The sequence below is a fragment of the Semicossyphus pulcher genome, unplaced genomic scaffold (assembly GCF_022749685.1).
Source record: "Semicossyphus pulcher isolate SPU_LCO1_2020_fin unplaced genomic scaffold, fSemPul1.0.p SCAF_6, whole genome shotgun sequence".
Taxonomy (NCBI): domain Eukaryota; kingdom Metazoa; phylum Chordata; class Actinopteri; order Labriformes; family Labridae; genus Semicossyphus; species Semicossyphus pulcher.
In genome coordinates, this window is record NW_027211737.1 from 14,237,479 (window position 1) to 14,256,164 (window position 18,686).

Here is an 18,686-nt window from a genome sequence, read left to right on the forward strand (position 1 = left end):
ACGAGGCTGAAGAGTGTATCACTTATAACAATGTAGATGGTGAGGAGGCCAAATCAAAGATGAGCAACCGCTTCTTACAGTTCTTCCACAACATTTTCTCAAAGGTAAGGACACATTTACATGAGATTTCTAAACAGCGAGAAAACTTTGGAGGACTAGATAAGATGTCAGAAAACAGCACTTTTTTCAACAATTGATGTCTAGATGATCTTCTGTGTTGGACTTTTTCTGTAATTCTGTACTGACGTCTTTTATCACTTCACCCAACCCTGGGTGCATCTGATTTGTGGCCGTCGACGCGACCATTTAATCGTCTACCCAGAACCAGGATCAGGACCACTTACAGCTGCCTGATGATAACATCTTCTCTTTTACATGGTTTCTAATTGCTTATTTCAGTATTTTATCAGTCTGCTACTTTAAATGAATATTTAGATATTGATGGCTCTGGAGTTAAACAATGACATGATATCAGTTGTTACTGCCAAACCACTCTTAAGTTCAGTGTGGCCAATCACTTCATGTCCACACGTATGGGAAGCTTTTCCATGCTACCTGGATTAGAGGATACAGTGATAAATGAGTTGAAAATATTGTTATTCTACAACTGAGGAAATGTTCACTCATCAAGATCGTAAAAGAAAAGAAAAACTTGACCTTTTTAGCTAGTTATGTACTTATTTTCAGGCTCACAGCTGCAGCAAGGTCAGTAAGGTTCAATGGGAGTTTGAAGCAATAGGTAAAGCAGTGTTGTCCTTCCCTATTTAAAATCGACACTTCTTATGGACATAAATACTTCTACGCATTACAAGACTTTAAAAGCTGAGGCACCCACTGAGATCTTGTGGCAGAGTATAGACCCCATGAAATACAGCTGTTCATAACAATCCCGTGATGGGGTTGGTTGTCACAGTGTGTCAGAGTGTCTTTGGTGGTTAATAAATTGCTGCTGAATTAATGAAAGTGACATTTCAAGGCACGGCTTTAAGCTTCTGTTTAATTTGGGAATGACCACTGTAAGATGTACTGATCATGAGTAATCACACAAGTGTAAAAAGTGTGACAACCAACCCCGGTCTTCCCTACCCTGCTAGCTCACCGAGAAGAGCACATACCACATGAGTCAAAGCTGAGTCTAGATTCCATCCTTTGTTCAATTACAACCTTTGTAATTTACATTTACTTTACAATAACTTCAACTAAACAATACAATCCAACTTAAGAGACAAGACTGGATTTGGAGTAGAGTCACAACATCCATGTTGTTATTCTTGATTTGTGCAGATATTTGTTAAGATAAAAAGGCTGTAAAAGATCTAATTAAAACACAGATCAGGAGTAAATCCTAAAAGTGTCCCTTAGGGAAATTCACTCATGACAGTGGTTTTCATGAGTCAGCATGTATAACTCTCCATCACAAGTTCCCCCATTGTCTACCCCTAAATTCAGAATGGTTGGGTTGTTAAGAAATCATTTTTGATCTTTGTACTTGGAGCCTCAGTAGCTATAAGGCATTGTGAGTGGATACAACATGTACTGTGTGTGTGTGTGTGTGTGTGTGTGTGTGTGTGTGTGTGTGTGTGTGTGTGTGTGTGTGTCTACATGCAAGTCAGAGTTTGTGTGTGTGTGTGTGTGTGTGTGTGTCTGAAGTATGTGTGTCAGTTCTTGAAATGGGAGTGTCCTTTGGTAGAGTTATTCCCTCATTCTGTCATTCTTTATTTTTCCTGAATCACCAAACTAAGAAGAGCAGACACGAGCACAGAGAGGGTACAAGCAGCCGGACAAGCATGGAGTTAATGGACCTGTTTTTTATTTATCTCGGTGCGGCTGTTGTTCTTTACTATGGTGTCAAATTGCTTCTTTTCATTTTTAAGCTTTTTCCAAAACTGTGGTTTCCACTGCCTAAGTCCTTTTTCAGCTCTATGGGAGAGTGGGCAGGTAAGTTTTGTATGCATGTATTGGGTTGCTAATACATGCTAAGACTATGATTGGATGGGCTGTCATATAAAATGAAAAATGTTTTTCATAAAATACTAGATTTGTGCACTCAAAATTAATATAATTAAGGTTGCATTGTCTACTTTTTGAGTGCAAAGGCAGACATGTATCTTTGGCTTACATGTGTAAGCAGAAATCTGCAATTAAAAAGGTTATATTAAAAAACAAATCATATCACACCTAGACAGCACACTTTAAAACACATTTAGATAAACCATGGTGTTGACTTAATTAAGGTCAAATAAACTTAATTAAAGTACTGTGTGCTGAGGTTGGAGGTGAGTCCAGTCCTGAATGTGCCTTTACATGCATGCAACATGCAAAAAAGCTGAAAAAAATTCAGTTGCATACTTGATTAAGACAATGTGGCAAGAGTTTCAACATTACACGAGTTTGAACTTGTATCATGTTATAACCGTATTAGGCAAGTTCTGACTTTCTTTAGATGCCACGTACTTATGGAGAAGATGCTTACATTTGCAGAAGAGAGATCTCAAAGATCTTTTTATCTATCTACAAATCATATTTATGCCCACATGTCCTGAAATATAATAGAATATTTGTCGTTAACTGCTATATGTTCACTGCTAATGGGGTTAAATAAAGGTAACTATAAGCGTGTAATCGTACAGGGCTAAGCAGAGACTAAGTCACAGAGACAGACACAGGACAAAAAGGAGTGTTGACAGAAGGCTTTATTATTTCTGGAAAACCAGGCAGTAATACACAGGTGGTCAGTCCAAACACAGCAAACAAATCCAGAGGCCAGTACAGCAAGGCAGGGTTTGAACTTTTGGGCAGTAGACAAATGGTCAAATGGTGCAACATCGGCCCTTTTATGTTCGGAAAACCTGGGTTGACTCAACAAGGTGATTACTAGCCAGCCTTGAAGGATTTCTGTTGTTGAGTTAAGAGCAATCTCGGAAGCCCTATCTTAGAATGACGATCTCGGGCCGCAAATATTTTGGAGCTTCCGGTTATTCAGATAAGCAATTGGGGCTTGTCAGACCAGGACTTCCTGTTCTGTGCACTCTTCATTGTTTACAGTCCAACTTAGAACTTGAGATGTAAGAACTGGGTTTGAGTTGAGGGATTGTGGGCTGCACTCATATGCAGATGCCTGTTTAAAGGGATGATAGCCGATGGGTTCTGGAATTGCATTGCGGTCAATGTGTTCCCCTTTTGCTGTCCAATCGGACTGTTTTTCTGCATACTTGGACACTTGTGACGACAAAAATCTCTCGCCTACAGATACTGTTAACATATGCAGGATCTGTTTATAGAAACTACTTTGAGTGAAACCACACAAGAAAAGAAATCCTGGGTTTATTGAACTTTGTAAGGCTCTAGGCAGGGAGCAGAGGAGCAGCAATGAAGTCACGAGAGAACAAGGCAACTGGCAGGGGAACAGGGAAAGCAAGTGAGTATATGAAAAGGACTCACAAACAGATTAATCTGCCCTTACAACATTTTTCAGTGAAGAGATTTAAAGATAAGAAGACAGATAGAAATGAAAATGATAAGGGAGACACTTCTACCTCGCCAGCTGGTTCAAGCATTCAGACAAAACACCATCCTCAAATCTTTAGGACAGCTTGTGTATGTTTTAACCTAAACACAGCAGGTCCGACACACTCAACTTAGCTCACCACTCAAAGAGGGCCGGATCCAGACTTTTTTGACTGGGGTGGCCCAACTGGGGCACTGACTGGCATGAAGTATGTGTCCACACACGTACGCAAATGAATAGCATTTAATTAACCCTTCCTTCTAAGCTTAATTTTTTAAGGACTCAAGCGGAAGTTGTGTGGTCAGAGTAATTTAAGGTACTAAAGGAAATGTGCCACATTGAAATGGAAAGAAAGCTACTAGCAGCCTGTTGCAACACAGCCCAAATAGTTTTGAAACAAGTCCCGCATCTGACAAGGCAAATAGGCAGTCCTAGTTTAGGATTTTGGGGGGCACTTGGGAATCTCTGAATTTGTCCCTGCACTCAAACCAACTCACAGTGATCACACCAAAACATTCCTCTGCAGGTCCCAGAACAGTCTCATCGACTTAGAAAAAATCCTTTGGCATCTTCTGAAGAGGTTATTCAGTCTCCCACAGTGCTAAAAGAAGCCTCATAAAAAAACAGAATACTAGGCTGATCTTTCTTTTCTTTCCAAAGACCATTTTCATTCCTCTCCAGCACAGGGCAACTGACAACAGCCATCAGAACAGTATGTTCCAGCCCACAGAAAACCTGCCACTCTGCATTAATGTGTGCCCTGAAAATCTGAAATAAAATCTGCATGAGGTTTTATCTCATTCTACAAAGTTCAACTGACCCCCAATTAACAATTAAGTGGGCATCTTTTCATTATAGTAAGTTGCATCAGTTGCCTAACAACTTTGTGTTGGCTACCAAACTAAACCTTTTCTGTGGGAACAAGGAAAACCGTGCTCTGGCACAATGTAGACATCCTGGAGCATTCTAGACCAGATGACAATTAGGAACTATTCATAATAAGAGCTCGTCATGCCTGCAAACTTGCTGTAATGAACAAGTAGACAATAACAATGCATGAGTGACAAAAACAGGCTGAGTCCATGCTTAAACAAACCAAGATTTTATAACCAAATATTCTAAAACTATCTGAGAATGTATTTTCTGCAATGTAATACATCCTGTTAAACTATACTAGCAAGTTTATTTAACCATGTAATGTGTTTTTGAGAGAGGATGAGAGAGTGAGAGAGAGTGATGTGCGGACTGACGTGCAACAAAGGTGCTGACTTGCGAAACGAGCATCATATAATTATTTAAAATTCTGTCATATTACATATATCTTAGTGTCCCTCATCATAAAATCCTTAAATGTTGAACGTATATTATACTATGCAACTGTATGTTAAGGCATACAACACAAATCCAAATGGGAAGTTTCAGGAAACAATTTAGAATATATACAAAAAGACTAAATAAAAATGGACCTAGTATTGAACCTTGTGGGACTCCCTCAACTGGAAATATTACAACAGACTGACTACATTGTTTTAAGTCAAATAAAATGCACTCTCAGTCCTGTGGTAATTGCAAATCAACTATTCCCAGTACTCCAGTGCTTACTTGCAACTATGCTGCAACCAACCTTTTAACAATATTTGGAATAAAGAGTAAACTAGGATGTTGTAAGTAAGATTGGATCAATGCCCGATTCTTCTAGATTGGATAAAAAAACCCATTTCATTGTCATCTCACAGATTAATTTAGGGACTGGCTCATATAAATAACTTGCCTGTAGTGGTTTTTAGCCATGCACAGTTTTATTTTTATCAACCCACAATTGAGCTATTCATCTCTCATATTACAAAATCAGGGTATCTCTTTTTCTCGATACAAATACAAAGAACACAATTGTAGCAGTTTTGATACGCATCAAAAGAATTAGACCTAGTCTAAGGGACTTGAAAGAGCATGCTGCTGATCTAATAAAAAAGTTCATTTTTCCACTGTTGTCTGCATTATAAAAAAAGAAACTCGGGGGTGGCAAAGGAAATCTTAGGTGCAGATATCTAAAGACCTGTCAGAAGAAACCAAAACTATCAGGTGTGCCTACATGATACCAGATAAGATAGAACAATTATTTTGCAATTTCGCACCATCAACCCCTTTAAATCAAGACATTTAAAAAAAAATGCTAAAATTGTTTTGCAGGTTTCTCATTTTCATGTCAAACTGATGGAAACATTCAGTTGTCATGGTCTTTGCCATTAAGTGAGGAGTGGGAAATGTGCCAGAAATTATCATCTTCTTTCAGAGAACCATATCATGTTTCAGCTTTTGACGGTAAACATAATCAAGAGGGCGGCTGTGGCTCAGTGATAGAGTCAGTTGTCTTTCAATCGGAAGGCTGGTGGTTTGATCCCCAGTTCCCTCAGTCTGCATATCGAATTGCCCTTGGGCACTGAACCCCAAACTGCCCCCTGTGGCATAGCCAACGGTGTGTGAATGTGATGACTGATTGGCAGTTGGGTACTTAAAGGTATAATAAGTAGGATTTTCCTAGAAAACTAAAATATAGACTTTTACAAATATAATATAATATAAATCATCACTTATGGGCCTCTATACATGTGTGTTGGTGAGTGTGTGCAGACCCTTGTGAGACCCTTCCCTCTGCATCTATTCTGTTGTTTCGCTTTGCACGGGATGTTTTCAGGAGGGGTGTTGTTGTGGTTCCCTGAGCCAATCACAGCGTATAGTTGAGTGTGGGAGTGGTTCAAATTAGCAACTGGGCCCCGTCAGACCGGCGAACATGGTGAAAGAGCGATGCAGAGTTGGCCTTCTTTCTGTTGGACAGGTAGGTGCCTCAAACCGGGTAGGACAAGCTAACTGGCAGTTAGCTGGCGCAAAGGTATTCGGGAGTTGTTGGTGTTAGCTCGGTGGGGTGGGCGTGTTCTTGCACAAGAGAGTGAGAGTGAGCTTCTGGAGGAGGGGCCCAGTTTGAATGTGTTGTTGACAAAATGCAAGGAATAATCCTACTTATTATACCTTTAAGGTAGTAGCCTCTGCCATCAGTGTGTGAATGTGTGTGTGAAAGGGTGAATGTTACATTAAGTGTAAAAGCAGCTTTGAGTGGTCGCAAGACTAGAAAACCGCTACATAAGTGCTGTCCATTTACCATTTAGCAAATATATCCTTCATGCAAAAAACAGACCATTAGTTTGTTCTGGTGAATGCAGCACACAAAGCATGAAATCAATTCTCAAAAGAAGTACTTAAGAATCTTGTACAAGTTTTGGAGCCTCGAGCTTTGTCATCTGACACTGTTCTCATTTGGTAAGAAGCAAAGGGCTGCTCACACATTTAAAAGGAACATTAAGTTTGCTTATTCAACTGGAAAATTAAATGAATAGAGGATCATTTACAAGACTCAGATTACTCATGTGGCTTCTCCCATGCTGACAATTGCTTAAACTAATGGATACCCTCCAATCCAGTGTCTTCAGGCCTGACAAATCAGCACTCTTAAGATATGGATTCCCCTTCCTTTTTGTCTAGAAATAGTGAAGGAAAGAGGATCAGGATAAGGAGGGGATGGGAGAGTATTCAGAAACATTTAGTTCTTGTCTGTTCTCACCAAATTCTTTATCAGAACTGGGGAACATGCTGTATCAGCACAGTCTGTTACAGGCTGAGTTGGGTACAGTAAACAAAAACAAACACAAACACAATCCTGGATTTAGTCTGACAGCAGAGATGATGTAGCATGGCGCGGATTCACAGTGCCCCTGGTGTTTACAATGGAAACTGCAGGAGTTAATGACAACTGATGCTTATCATTTGTTGCACTAATCCCTGCTTCCCTGTTTTAGTGGTGACTGGTGCTTCAGAAGGCATCGGAAGAGCATATGCATTTCAGGTAATTCATTGTTTAAAAATAATTGCTTGTTTTTTGCATGCATGTAATATTTCTGTACTTTAAACTGTATAAAGTAACGGTCAAGTGAATACATTTTCAAAGATGAAATACCTGCCTCACATGACTGTATCTAAAATTCTGTCCTACTCATTTTATCATACAAGATAAAATAACTCCTTTTCTTTTATCCACGTCTGCTAACTGCACTTTTGCTTCTCTCAGCTGGCTGAGCAGGGCATGAACGTGGTAATCCTGAGCAGAACCAAAGCAACATTGGACCAGGTGGCCAAAGAAATAGGTAAAGCTTGCTTTCTGTTAACCTGCAAATATGCTGTTTGTGCATCATATTGCATGCTTGCATATAGTTCACAGTATGCTGCTTATTCTATTTTCATCCTTAATAGGTGATAGCACGGGGCGGAAGGTGAAAGTGATTGTAACAGACTTCGTGAAGGAAAATGTCTTTGGGGAAATTAAGGATCAGCTCAAGGACCTCAACATTGGGGTTTTAGGTTTGACTATTATATTCTTCTATGTAATATTTAAAACATGATCCACTTCCGCATACTAAACACAAGAAAACATTCATAAGTTATGATAGCAATATCATTTAAACTGGATGTTTCTGGATCTTTCAACCTAGTCAATAATGTAGGCATGCTGCCCAGCGTCGTCCCCGCCAAGTTCCTTGAGACTGCAGAGCTGGACCAGGTCAGTGACACCTCAGCAGTTTATGTGACCTGTGTACATTCAGTGCTCCTCAATTAAAAATGCACTGGTGATTCCTTGAGCTCTTACAAAACGTATGACTGCATTCCCTTCCTCATAACACATGTATGAATATTTCATTATACACATAGCTGTAATATGTTGGATAACATCTTCATTCTATATTTTTCTTCTTACCTTCCTTTGCTGGTAAACTGCTGCAGGCCTTGTTTTCAACGCCTGTTGATAAGTGGAATTGTGAAAACCCTTGGCAAGAATGAACACCACGTCACCTGCATGCACTTGCATGTTCATCCTCATACGCATGAAATAACAGCTCCAAAGTGCACCCGCAGTCACAAAACTCACCAGCTAAACCTTAACCCTTTATCTGCAGACTGCTTTCTTTAGCACATATCTGATAACTGACACTAAGTAGTGGTATATTCATGCAAGATCTGGTCAACCAACCGTTGATCCTGCGGTGTGTAACTGTGAAAGTTACTTCCTTAACTCTTTGGAGAGCAAACTTTTACCTCTATCCATCAAAATTTCCTTTTCCCTTAATCATCAATAAAGCTTACTTGAGTCCATGTTTAATTGTGCTTTCAGACAATTACAAGGATTATTAACTGCAATGTGAAAACTATGACCAAGGTAAGGTCGCATATTTTCTTTCATGAATTAACTCTCAATCACAATTTCTTACACACCATAAAAAACCCTCGACGATTAATAAAAAGTGCATCACCTACTCCACTTTTACAACATTTCAATCCTCAGACTCTCGTCAGGGTTCAAGCAGACAATAGTTTCATCTCATACAGTATAGTTTTTGTCTCTATTAATTTGCTAAAGTGAAAATGTGAATGTTGTCATCATGAAAATGATGTCTTTATCACTTTATTTCTTCCTTCTCCAGATGTGCAAAATAATCCTTCCAGGCATGGAGAACAGGTTTCTCTCCCATGTTTTCTTAATAAGACGTAATGTGCAATACAATGAAATCCCAACATGGAGATTAACATTTAGTTTTAAAACATAAGACATCCATTTTTCTGCCTCTGCAGGAGGAAAGGGGTGATTGTAAATATTTCATCTGGCATCGCCTGTATTCCATTCCCCCTGTACACCCTGTATGCTGCATCCAAGGCAAGTACAGCACCATTAGTACACCTATACTTTTCTTCTATCAGGTTGTATGATCACTTATGCTATAATTTCTGTTTCAATAGGTGTTTGTGGAGAGATTTTCTCAAGCTCTTCAAGCTGAATTCAAAGATAAGGGGGTTATTATACAGGTGTGTTGATTCTTATTATCGATTTTTTTTCTTCAAATCTTGTCATAACTTTATAATAATTACTTTCTCTGTTACCTGTTCTCGTCGTTTTCTCAGGCTGTGGCTCCATTCGGGGTCTCCACTCGAATGACAGCTTACCTGGAAACCAACTTAGTGACTCTGACACCAGAGGACTTCGTAAAAAGCTCCCTGCAGTACATAAGAGCTGGAGACATAACGCATGGAAGCATCTCCCACATAGTTCTGGTAAGACTTACAGGTAGAAGTGATAATGTCAAATTATGGCAAGTGACCTGACGAAAGACAAATGTTTCGGTGTGATTGAGGTGATGTTTGTACGTGCACATACAGGGCGGGTTGCTGCGAGGAATTCCTCTCACGGTTCTCTATTCAGACTCGATGCTACTCAGCCTACAAGACTATATCAAGAAGAAAACAGTGCAGAATGCATCCATCACCGCAACAAGTGCAACTTTTGCGAAAATCAGAAACTAGATATGCACTGGGGGATAACAGACCACTGCAAAGGCCAATATTCCAGTCTCTGTTCATATGCAGCCACTGTATATGTCTTGATATATTCCCAAAACTGTTAGAATTATGTCAAAGTATGGTTGTGCCTCCCGGAGTAATCTCAGCTGTCCATTTATTATGTACTTCTTAATAGGAAATGATTCACATACTTGTACATTTGTAAAAAGCAGACCTACCTTCTACCATGAAATTACACTTGATCATTATGTATTCACAAACAGCAAGTGCATTGATTGAAATAACATCATGAACATGGCAGCTTGTTATTAAAAACAGTTGTTACAAAAACTGTATGTTCAGAAGGATTTCTGAAATGGGTTTATACATCTGTTTTCTGATCTTAAAAACATTCCCCTTGGTGTTTTTTACTCCTTACAGCTCTGCTTTATTCAAAATAAATGTCTCCTCCTACAATAGAGAAACATACAGGGTCCACTTATTTAGGTGTACAATCTAATGTGATCCAATACAACCCTTCAGCCATAAAGTCTCCTTTTATTATACGTAAAGTTTAAGAAGATGTTAAAGGTGTTATCAAAATTATATGCTTTTGCATATAATTTATGTAAATAAAAAATATATAAAACATTACACTTCTCAATATATTTTGGTCCTGTACAAAACTAACTTTCATTTTTAATTCAGATAATTTAATTTACCAGTTCCCAACAACAGCAACAAAAATTTAACATTTGGAGCTTTTTAGCTGCAGAATACACTACCAGTCAAAAGTTTGGACACATTTTCTTATACAAGTGAATGGGAAAGTGTGTCCAAACTTAGTGTATATGACAGAGCTGTTGTATGGAATTGCATTAAATTACATTGAAATTGTAACATTGTAACATTTAACATTAAAATGTGCCTCATAAAATTGCTACTTAGTGCAAATGTACTTTAAGGCACCATGTCCACAAGGGGGCGCAGTTTCACCACTCTGTGGCAGTAATTCGCATGTTTCCTTGAAAATGTACTTTGATATCATTCACTATTATTTTTCTGCTCACTTTTATTGCAAGAGTTGGAATGAATAGACTCTTATTTTGATGTGTCTTGTCCCTATTCAATTTGATATATGTCAAGTAAATCATGCTGCTGATACTGAGGTCCTTGACGTTAGTGCATGCAGCCGCAAGTTGCTTTTATTTGTTAAACATTATCTATTGATAGTGATTTTTTTAATGTACTATTGTAATGTTTAAATATTCATAACATTAAAGTTAAATTAAACATTTTTTAAAGAAACAAAGAAAGTCTTTGCAGTAAACAAAAACTCGTATAGAGTGTGCTGTATATGGAGGTCCCCTCTTACATAGGTGGACCTCGCTCAAGCCGGCGAGTCCCCCTGTTGGCAACTTCTTTAAAAAAGAAAATAAAAATCACATTTGAAGTAATATTATGGTAAAAGTTAGTTTTCTGTTCTGTTTTTGTTTTTTTTAAATGACAAAACCGAGGTCCCCACTTGGTCAGTGTAACATGATAGTCCCCTGTTTGTAGGGTTGGTAAGAATGTGTGTGTATGACTAGTTACCCATAGACATAAATCTTTCAGGGACAAATGACTAATAATAAAAGTCTTTGGGCCTTATCTGCTGAACAGAAGTAACCTTTCTATTCACACACACACACACACACACACACACACACACACACACACACACACCTGTATCTGTCATTAGTATCCTCCTTTCCCCTCTGAGATGGAGGAAACATTTGATCAGATGAGTCCACCAGCAGACAACTTCAGGCGTCAATCAATGTCCTGATATTCACAAAACCAGTCTGGGCCGGAGGAGAACTGATTAGTGTCTACAGGGTTTTTGAGAAATGAGAACACACTGGGGACCCTGGTTTAATATCCTGCTGCTTACAGGATGATGTACAGTGTTTAAATCATGCACAAACATCGCTCATGTCTGCACGTACATTTGCAGAAGCAGATGCACACAACCATTTGAATTAGTATGTGCTACAGAGACGTCTGACCTGAAAGAGTCACTAATCACTGAGTGACCGGGCTGTTTAGGCAGCAATGATGAATGACCCTCCCCATGAGAGATAGTGCAGGGAACAGGAAAAGTGGCTTAAAGAGAGTGAGGGATAGAGAGAGAGCTGGAGAGAGACAAAAGGTCACAGTGACCCCGAGTCCAGATGATCCTTGTCTAGTTTGACTGTTTGAAAATGGCAAAGAATAATAGCAATAGTCTTTATTAATCCCATATGATACTTTCTGAGACGGGCGGCGCACTAGTCAAGCTATTTCAATCAGTGAGTTAATATCGAAGAGGTAATGAGGCCGAGAACAGGATAGGATACCCCCCGATGGAATCTAGACACTGGTGGTGGTGGTGAAGAAAGAATGCAGGATGAGCTGAGGAGCTGGACTTGGACACTGATGTGATGGATTTGGAGGTGACTGGGGTGTAGGAGGGTCACGATGATCGACTGACATGACAAACTGACAGCAAAGGAGAGGATCTGACAGCAACAGGATGATTGGTCGATAGAAGTCGAGGCTTAATCCGATTGGTTTACTACTTAAAAAATAGTAACGCCAATAATCAGCTGATCACCAGAGCAGGAAGGACAGAACGTGGCATAAATAAATGGAGTAAATGAAGAATGAATGAGTATGAACTTACTCTTCCTGCTTGAACTTACACTGAGCTACAATATGAGATTACAAGAAGAAAGAATCAAGAAAAAGACAAGAAAAGCAACCAAAGCCAATTTCTATCATATATCTCAGATCTGTCCGTGGGCTTCTGTACAACACAACAGAATTATCCTTAGACTGTTAGAAAACATCACAGTTTGTCAGCTTCACAAAACACAACAGTATAACAGTCAACCAAAATGACCAGCAAGTAGCAGTGTGAGGAAAATATTCCCTCGGCAATTACTTCAATTAACAGGCTAATTCCAACAGAAATAAACTAAAAAAGTGCAACATAAATGCAACTACATTAGGGCTCATCAAGTTTCAAGAATGGAAAAGTAGCTGGGATTATCCAGTGGATACATGGAGCGTGAATAAACTACACTTCTACTACACATGTCCATGTCCTTCAAAATAAAAGCGCAGCATAGACTTTTTTTTTTCAAGACCCACTGAAAACAGCTCCCTTACCCACTTTTGGGTCCTGACCCACCAGTTGAGAACCATGGATTTAAAGCACATCAAAGGAGTTCACTATGTTTCCAATAAGGAATACTCACGGTAATATACAATATAGCCACTAGAGGGCACAACATGTTAAGGATTTAAAGGGCCTTCTGATTATTGTATTACACACACGCTCATGCACACACAGTATTGAAACTAATAAAGGGTCAGGCTATTTCAGATTGATGATCCCAGCCTGTATCTGATCAAATAAAGAAGTAAAGTAAGTAAAGAGATTGAATTAACTAAGAGTAATACAACTGTATTTTCCAAATAACTAAAGCTGCATAATAAAGTCAAATGAATTTGCTACAGAAAGAATCAGTTTAGCACTAAATTCAAATTAGGCCACATACCTGCAAATATGCCTCATTGTCAAAACATTTAGTCTTTTAACTATAACGAAACTTCCAGTTTAATTAAAAGTAATAACACTATTCTCCACCAGTGGGAATTTCCATGAGGTCTTTCATCTGTAATGTTCCTATCACTGCACTTTGTGTGTGTCACCTGCAGCTGAAATCAAAAGCTGTTTACTCTGTTTCTTCCAACCAGGGACTTTCCTCACCTGAGGTTATCTGCAATTTTGTGCAAACACATTTATGACACCTTTTAATTTTCCGTTTTCAAAGCAAATGAGGTTCACAGAGTTCAGAATTTAACGTGACTACTTTCATAATAGCAGGTTACTGGTAACCAAGATAGCTCTCTTCCTTTACAGAGCAGCAAGGTGGGAGAGCTTCTCTCATGCACTCGCAGAATAATGGTTTTACCATCAATGGGATCATATTTTAGCACAAATATGAAGTCAAACTGGCTTCGACATGCCTAACGCCTCAGGCAGATGAGAGATTCATTAAGAACGGGGTCAAGGGAAAGTCACAGTCTTCATTTCACTGGGTGACCGAAGCTTGTGTGGGTGGTCAGGGCTCAGAGGACGGCCTCTACACGCAACATTGTGTGTGTGTGGGTGTGTGAGAAGAGGAGAGAAAAGGAGAGAGGTGCTGCCTTTGAGGATGTGACTCGTCTCTCCTCCTTGGACACTGATTGCTTGTTGTTTCAGTAAACAGAAGGGTCCAGAGATGATCCAAGACAAGCACACAGCCACCGCGGCCCACCCAGGAGCCAAGGTCAGGACCAGTAACCTTCACACACAAACACGCACACTAAACCTGCCTCAGGAAGAAGTTTCCAGGTTGAATTAGGAGTTTTAGTTAAATATTGGAACTTATTCACCTTGGATGTTGAAAGAAAATCCAATTTTACAGTTATTTTTGAACTCCCACTGAAAATATGTTAATTATAAACGCTTTAAACCCCCAAAGCCCATTTCATACACTTTGCATTTTTGACTATATTTCCTTCAGTGGCTTTATCCCTAAACGTTTTCCATCTCTCTGAATGTGCTGTGCATGTCAGTATGACACACCAGTATAAATATTTGAATATTTATACTAGCTGAAATATTTCTGTGGCATAATTACAACCTTGTCTGTCAAACTTTTTATGCTGAGCACACACAGATTCATTCTGAAAGGGGAGTTTTCGGGGTAATTATTCCTCACAGGAGTAATAATACCTACCACTTCTCTGCTATTTAGGATGGAGCTCTTTGAAACTCAAGAAGATAATTCCAATCCTTCATCTTCTCCAAAATGCAGGTTGTCAGGGACGGGAGAGCGAACGACACGAACGTCGAGAGACAAAAGAGGATGAAAGGTAGGGAGGAAAGAGGGTAAAAAAAAAAGGAAGAGTTTCAGAGAGAGAGAAGGGAAAAGAAAAGGCTTGTGACTCCTCTGACGGCCCAGTGCTCACATATGGCCAGGCTTTGCTTGTATAGCCTCACTTCAAGGCGAAGGGCCCTGCAAACATAAACAGTAGAGAGGCTGCAGCTGGAGCGGGGAAGGCAGCCGCTTGCTTACCGAGACCCTCTCTACACTAAACAATGGATCAAGTGACGCACAGGCCTTTGGCAGTGCAACAGACGACCCAGGCAGCTCGGAAAAGCCTTTCTTCCGAACGTTTATATCTCTGCTCTCAATATTTACCCCATGGGGAAACACACAATTTTCCATTCCTTTTGTTCTGCACGGAGCAAAAGTGTAGACCTCCCTCCGTCCATGTTGCTCCTACCTCTGAGGGTCGGTGAGGACAAGTGTCTTTTTGTGCGACGTTTGGATTTAAGGCTCTCTTTCAACTGTCTAGAATTCCTTCACTTACTCTCTCCTGCAGCTCTGCAGGTGTTGGGAATGAATACATTTAAGCTTAAGTGCAATTCATTGATATTCACACGCACGGCTCATAATGAGGATTAGTCTGACTGAGTGCATTTCTGCATTACAAACTTGTTTGTACGAGTGTGTGCGCGTGAGTTTGCATCTGTGTTATATCTCTTTTATGACGGGGCACAATGGGGAACGGAAGGACCAGGAGCTGGTGAATTAACCCAAGTAACAGCCAACAGTTGCTGGGGTAACTAGATAGGAATGAGGGGCAAATGGTGTGTAATTTTCTAATAAAGGTGGGGGTCTTCTCTTTCACATTGAGAGACCTCCTCGGCCAGTTACCGTAACCCAGGGAGGACTCTGTGCCCCCCTGATGTAGCTGCGTACTTGCTGAGTCACCTTAATGTTTCTTCATGGTCATTAGATGCAAACTATTTACCCTGTTCCCTCATAAACACCTGTGGTAGTTTGTTAAATAAAAGGTCATGATATCTACATTATTAACAGCTGCCTGGAGAAGAATGACTCACTAATGATAAGTGTTTCTGGAGCATTAAAATCACAATCACAAATAATTTTCTTAAGCTTAAGCTTCTAAGTTATTGACTCCCACATGAACGCACTATTTTCCTGCTAATTTGGAACAGCTTTGGTTATTTTACATGGGAGTATTTGGGATTTGTGTTGGTTTAAAGTGGGCGTGGCCAAGTTAGAAAGGTAATGGCACATATATCTGTGCACCAATATGGATTAAGCAGAATTCATATTAAATTTTGATGACATATGCTTGGACAGTTGCTCGCCACACAGCTAGAAGGTTCTTAGTTCGAATCCCGGTCTGGATGAAGTGGGCCTTTCTGTGTGGAGTTTGCATGTTCTCCCTGTTCATGCGTGGGTTCCCTCCTGGTACTCCGGCTTCCTCCCACAGTCCAAAGACATGCTTGTTAGGGTCATTGGTGGCTCTAAAATTACCCGTAGGTGCTAATGTGAGCGTGAAAGGTCGTCTGTCTCTGTGTGTCAGCCCTGTGATCAGTCCAGGGTGTAACCCCGCCTCTCGGCCAATGACAGCGGGGATAGGCTCCAGCCCCCCGTGACCCTGAACATGATAAGCAGTATAGATAATGGATGGACGTTTGGTTTCTGTTGATCAAATAGAATCAAAACACAACCCACAGTTTTGATGAAGCAGCAAGTTTTTGAGGGTTAAACTTTTAAATTCACAGTAAAAATGAGTTTATTTCGCAACTGTAATTTGAGAAAGTTTTAGATTGACACGTGATATGTGCACACTGCAGGGTAAAGTTACATGAAATAATTGGATCGCTACAGCGAGATAAGAAACGGTACCCTCTACCCACACCTGCCTAACCTATATTGTTAGGACAGGTTGAGACAACGGGCACATTAATCAACTAAATGTCAAATGCGTTCCTCAAAAAATGTAACAAAAAGGCTTCGACTGAGAAACAAACACCCTTTCTAACCATCTCACTCTGCTAGCTGCTCTGCTAGCGACTGCAACATAAAAGTGTTTTTTAGCGTTGGCAATGTTAGCCAAAATCTGTGTGTTGGAGTGAAAGCTAGTTTTCAATGAGCAACAGTTTGCAGATCATCTTCACACACTGCAGAGTGAACGTGTGGAAACCTGAGCCAAAGAAGACTGGAGGCCCGGGTCAGCATGGGTCAACACTCATTCACAGCTTTTTTACCAATGAAATCAAGCTAGGTGTCAAAGTCTGACTTCTGCAAATAAACCTACATTAGCAGCGCTGTCTGTCTGCTGCTTTGTCTGACGGTCTAGTTTATAACCGACTAGACACATTGGTTAGTGTGGCAGGAAATATAAACACACTTCTCAACCTGCCATGACACAAAGAGACAAGACGCTAATGGGAGAAGTGGAAAAACACAGACTCTTCGGTGCTCTTTCTCCTTCGAGGTTTGGGAAACTGCACCACACGGCATGTAATAAAATAAAATACAATCATAAGACTGACTTGAGACATTGTCACTGCTCACTCACGGAGACTGAACGTCTCACTTCATATCCGCTGCTGAATTCTGCAGTTAGCATTAAGGATAAGAGAGCTTTGTTTGCCACTGGGGCATGTTAGCCGGCCTCCATTAGCCTCCAACCACTGTCAGTCAGTTGGTGAGCCTTTCTATTGTCCGTTAACTGCTAAGCCTTTCTGTTATCTCTCTTGAACCAGACTATGACCACAAAAATACAGATAGGCATCTGCAAATCTTAGTCGTGGGTGAAACTGAAAGAGAAAAGCAGAGAGGGAAGGGTTTGGTGCTGGGAAAAGAGAAAGGGCTTTTTATTCTGCTCTGTCTGCGATTTGAGCAGGTGTGACAGATGTGTGGCCTCAGTGTGTGTGGAGATAGTCATGATCTACCACCCAGAAGGTCTTCACCCACACACACATATTATCTACCGAGCTGCATGTTCTGCTGTGACGCTTGCTCCTTTCTCGTGTTTATTGATAGCTATCAGCACTTTCTCATTTCTGCTCAACATCAGCTAAACAGAGCAGCTCTCTCCGGGGTTGTATTTACTTCAGTGCAACAGCTGAAAGAGGTCCGACACAGCTGCGCACACACACACAGCAGGGGCCTACTTTTTACATTAATGCAAATCTATATGTTTCTAGATGTTGATGTTTATTGCTTGGGATGGTGGAAAGTATTGTCACCACAAAAAACACGCTGAGAGTAAGAGTAAGATTTAATGGATGGGTGTGAAAACACCTCCCCATCCCTCCATTTCCAACTCCACTAAGTCTTCAACTGCTTATTGTTATTTCACTAATGGCGCAGCAGCTTCCACTCTGAGGGGCGTTTAAGTCACAGACTATCAGATTACATACAGAACACTGAGCAGGGAAACCTCACACTCTACACAATATGCCCACTCTCGTGAGGGAACGGGAGCCAGTGAGGTGTTCAGAGTGATAGCGATGCAGCAGCCATTAGGAGAGGAGTTTGAAGTGATATCTCTGCAGGCAGGGCCACCAACTGTCCCCGGGTGGAAGTCAGGGTGTCCAGTAACGATAATGGCTGACGCCTCAAGAGATTTGGGTTTTCCCACAACCACTTTATATCTTATCAGGAGCGGCAACAGTTTGAACGTTGACAATGACCTTTAACTACAAATGCACGTTTATACTGTATATGGTCTATTTGACCTTTAATAACCTCAAAATAATTGTGTAGACTATTAGGGCTTAAACAAAAACTTGTCCCACTGAATGGGATAGATTAATAATTAGATTTTCATTTAAATAAATGTCTGTTAAGTCACTATCTATCGCCAAATGAGGTAACACAATGGTGATTGAGCCTAT

The 18,686-nt window shown here is 40.3% G+C and overlaps 1 protein-coding gene across 1 annotated transcript; it reads left to right on the forward strand.

Annotated features, from left to right (window-relative positions):
* The first annotated feature begins 1,736 nt into the window (after nt 1–1,736).
* Nucleotides 1,737–10,498, forward strand: hsd17b3 (hydroxysteroid (17-beta) dehydrogenase 3). Its single transcript, XM_069683021.1, has 11 exons — nt 1,737–1,938; nt 7,360–7,406; nt 7,629–7,704; nt 7,811–7,918; nt 8,050–8,117; nt 8,727–8,771; nt 9,037–9,071; nt 9,185–9,266; nt 9,350–9,415; nt 9,512–9,661; nt 9,767–10,498. Exons 1-11 carry the CDS (start codon nt 1,788–1,790, stop codon nt 9,908–9,910), a joined length of 972 nt encoding a protein of 323 aa, XP_069539122.1. The 5' UTR covers nt 1,737–1,787; the 3' UTR covers nt 9,911–10,498.
* Nucleotides 10,499–18,686: the final 8,188 nt, after the last annotated feature.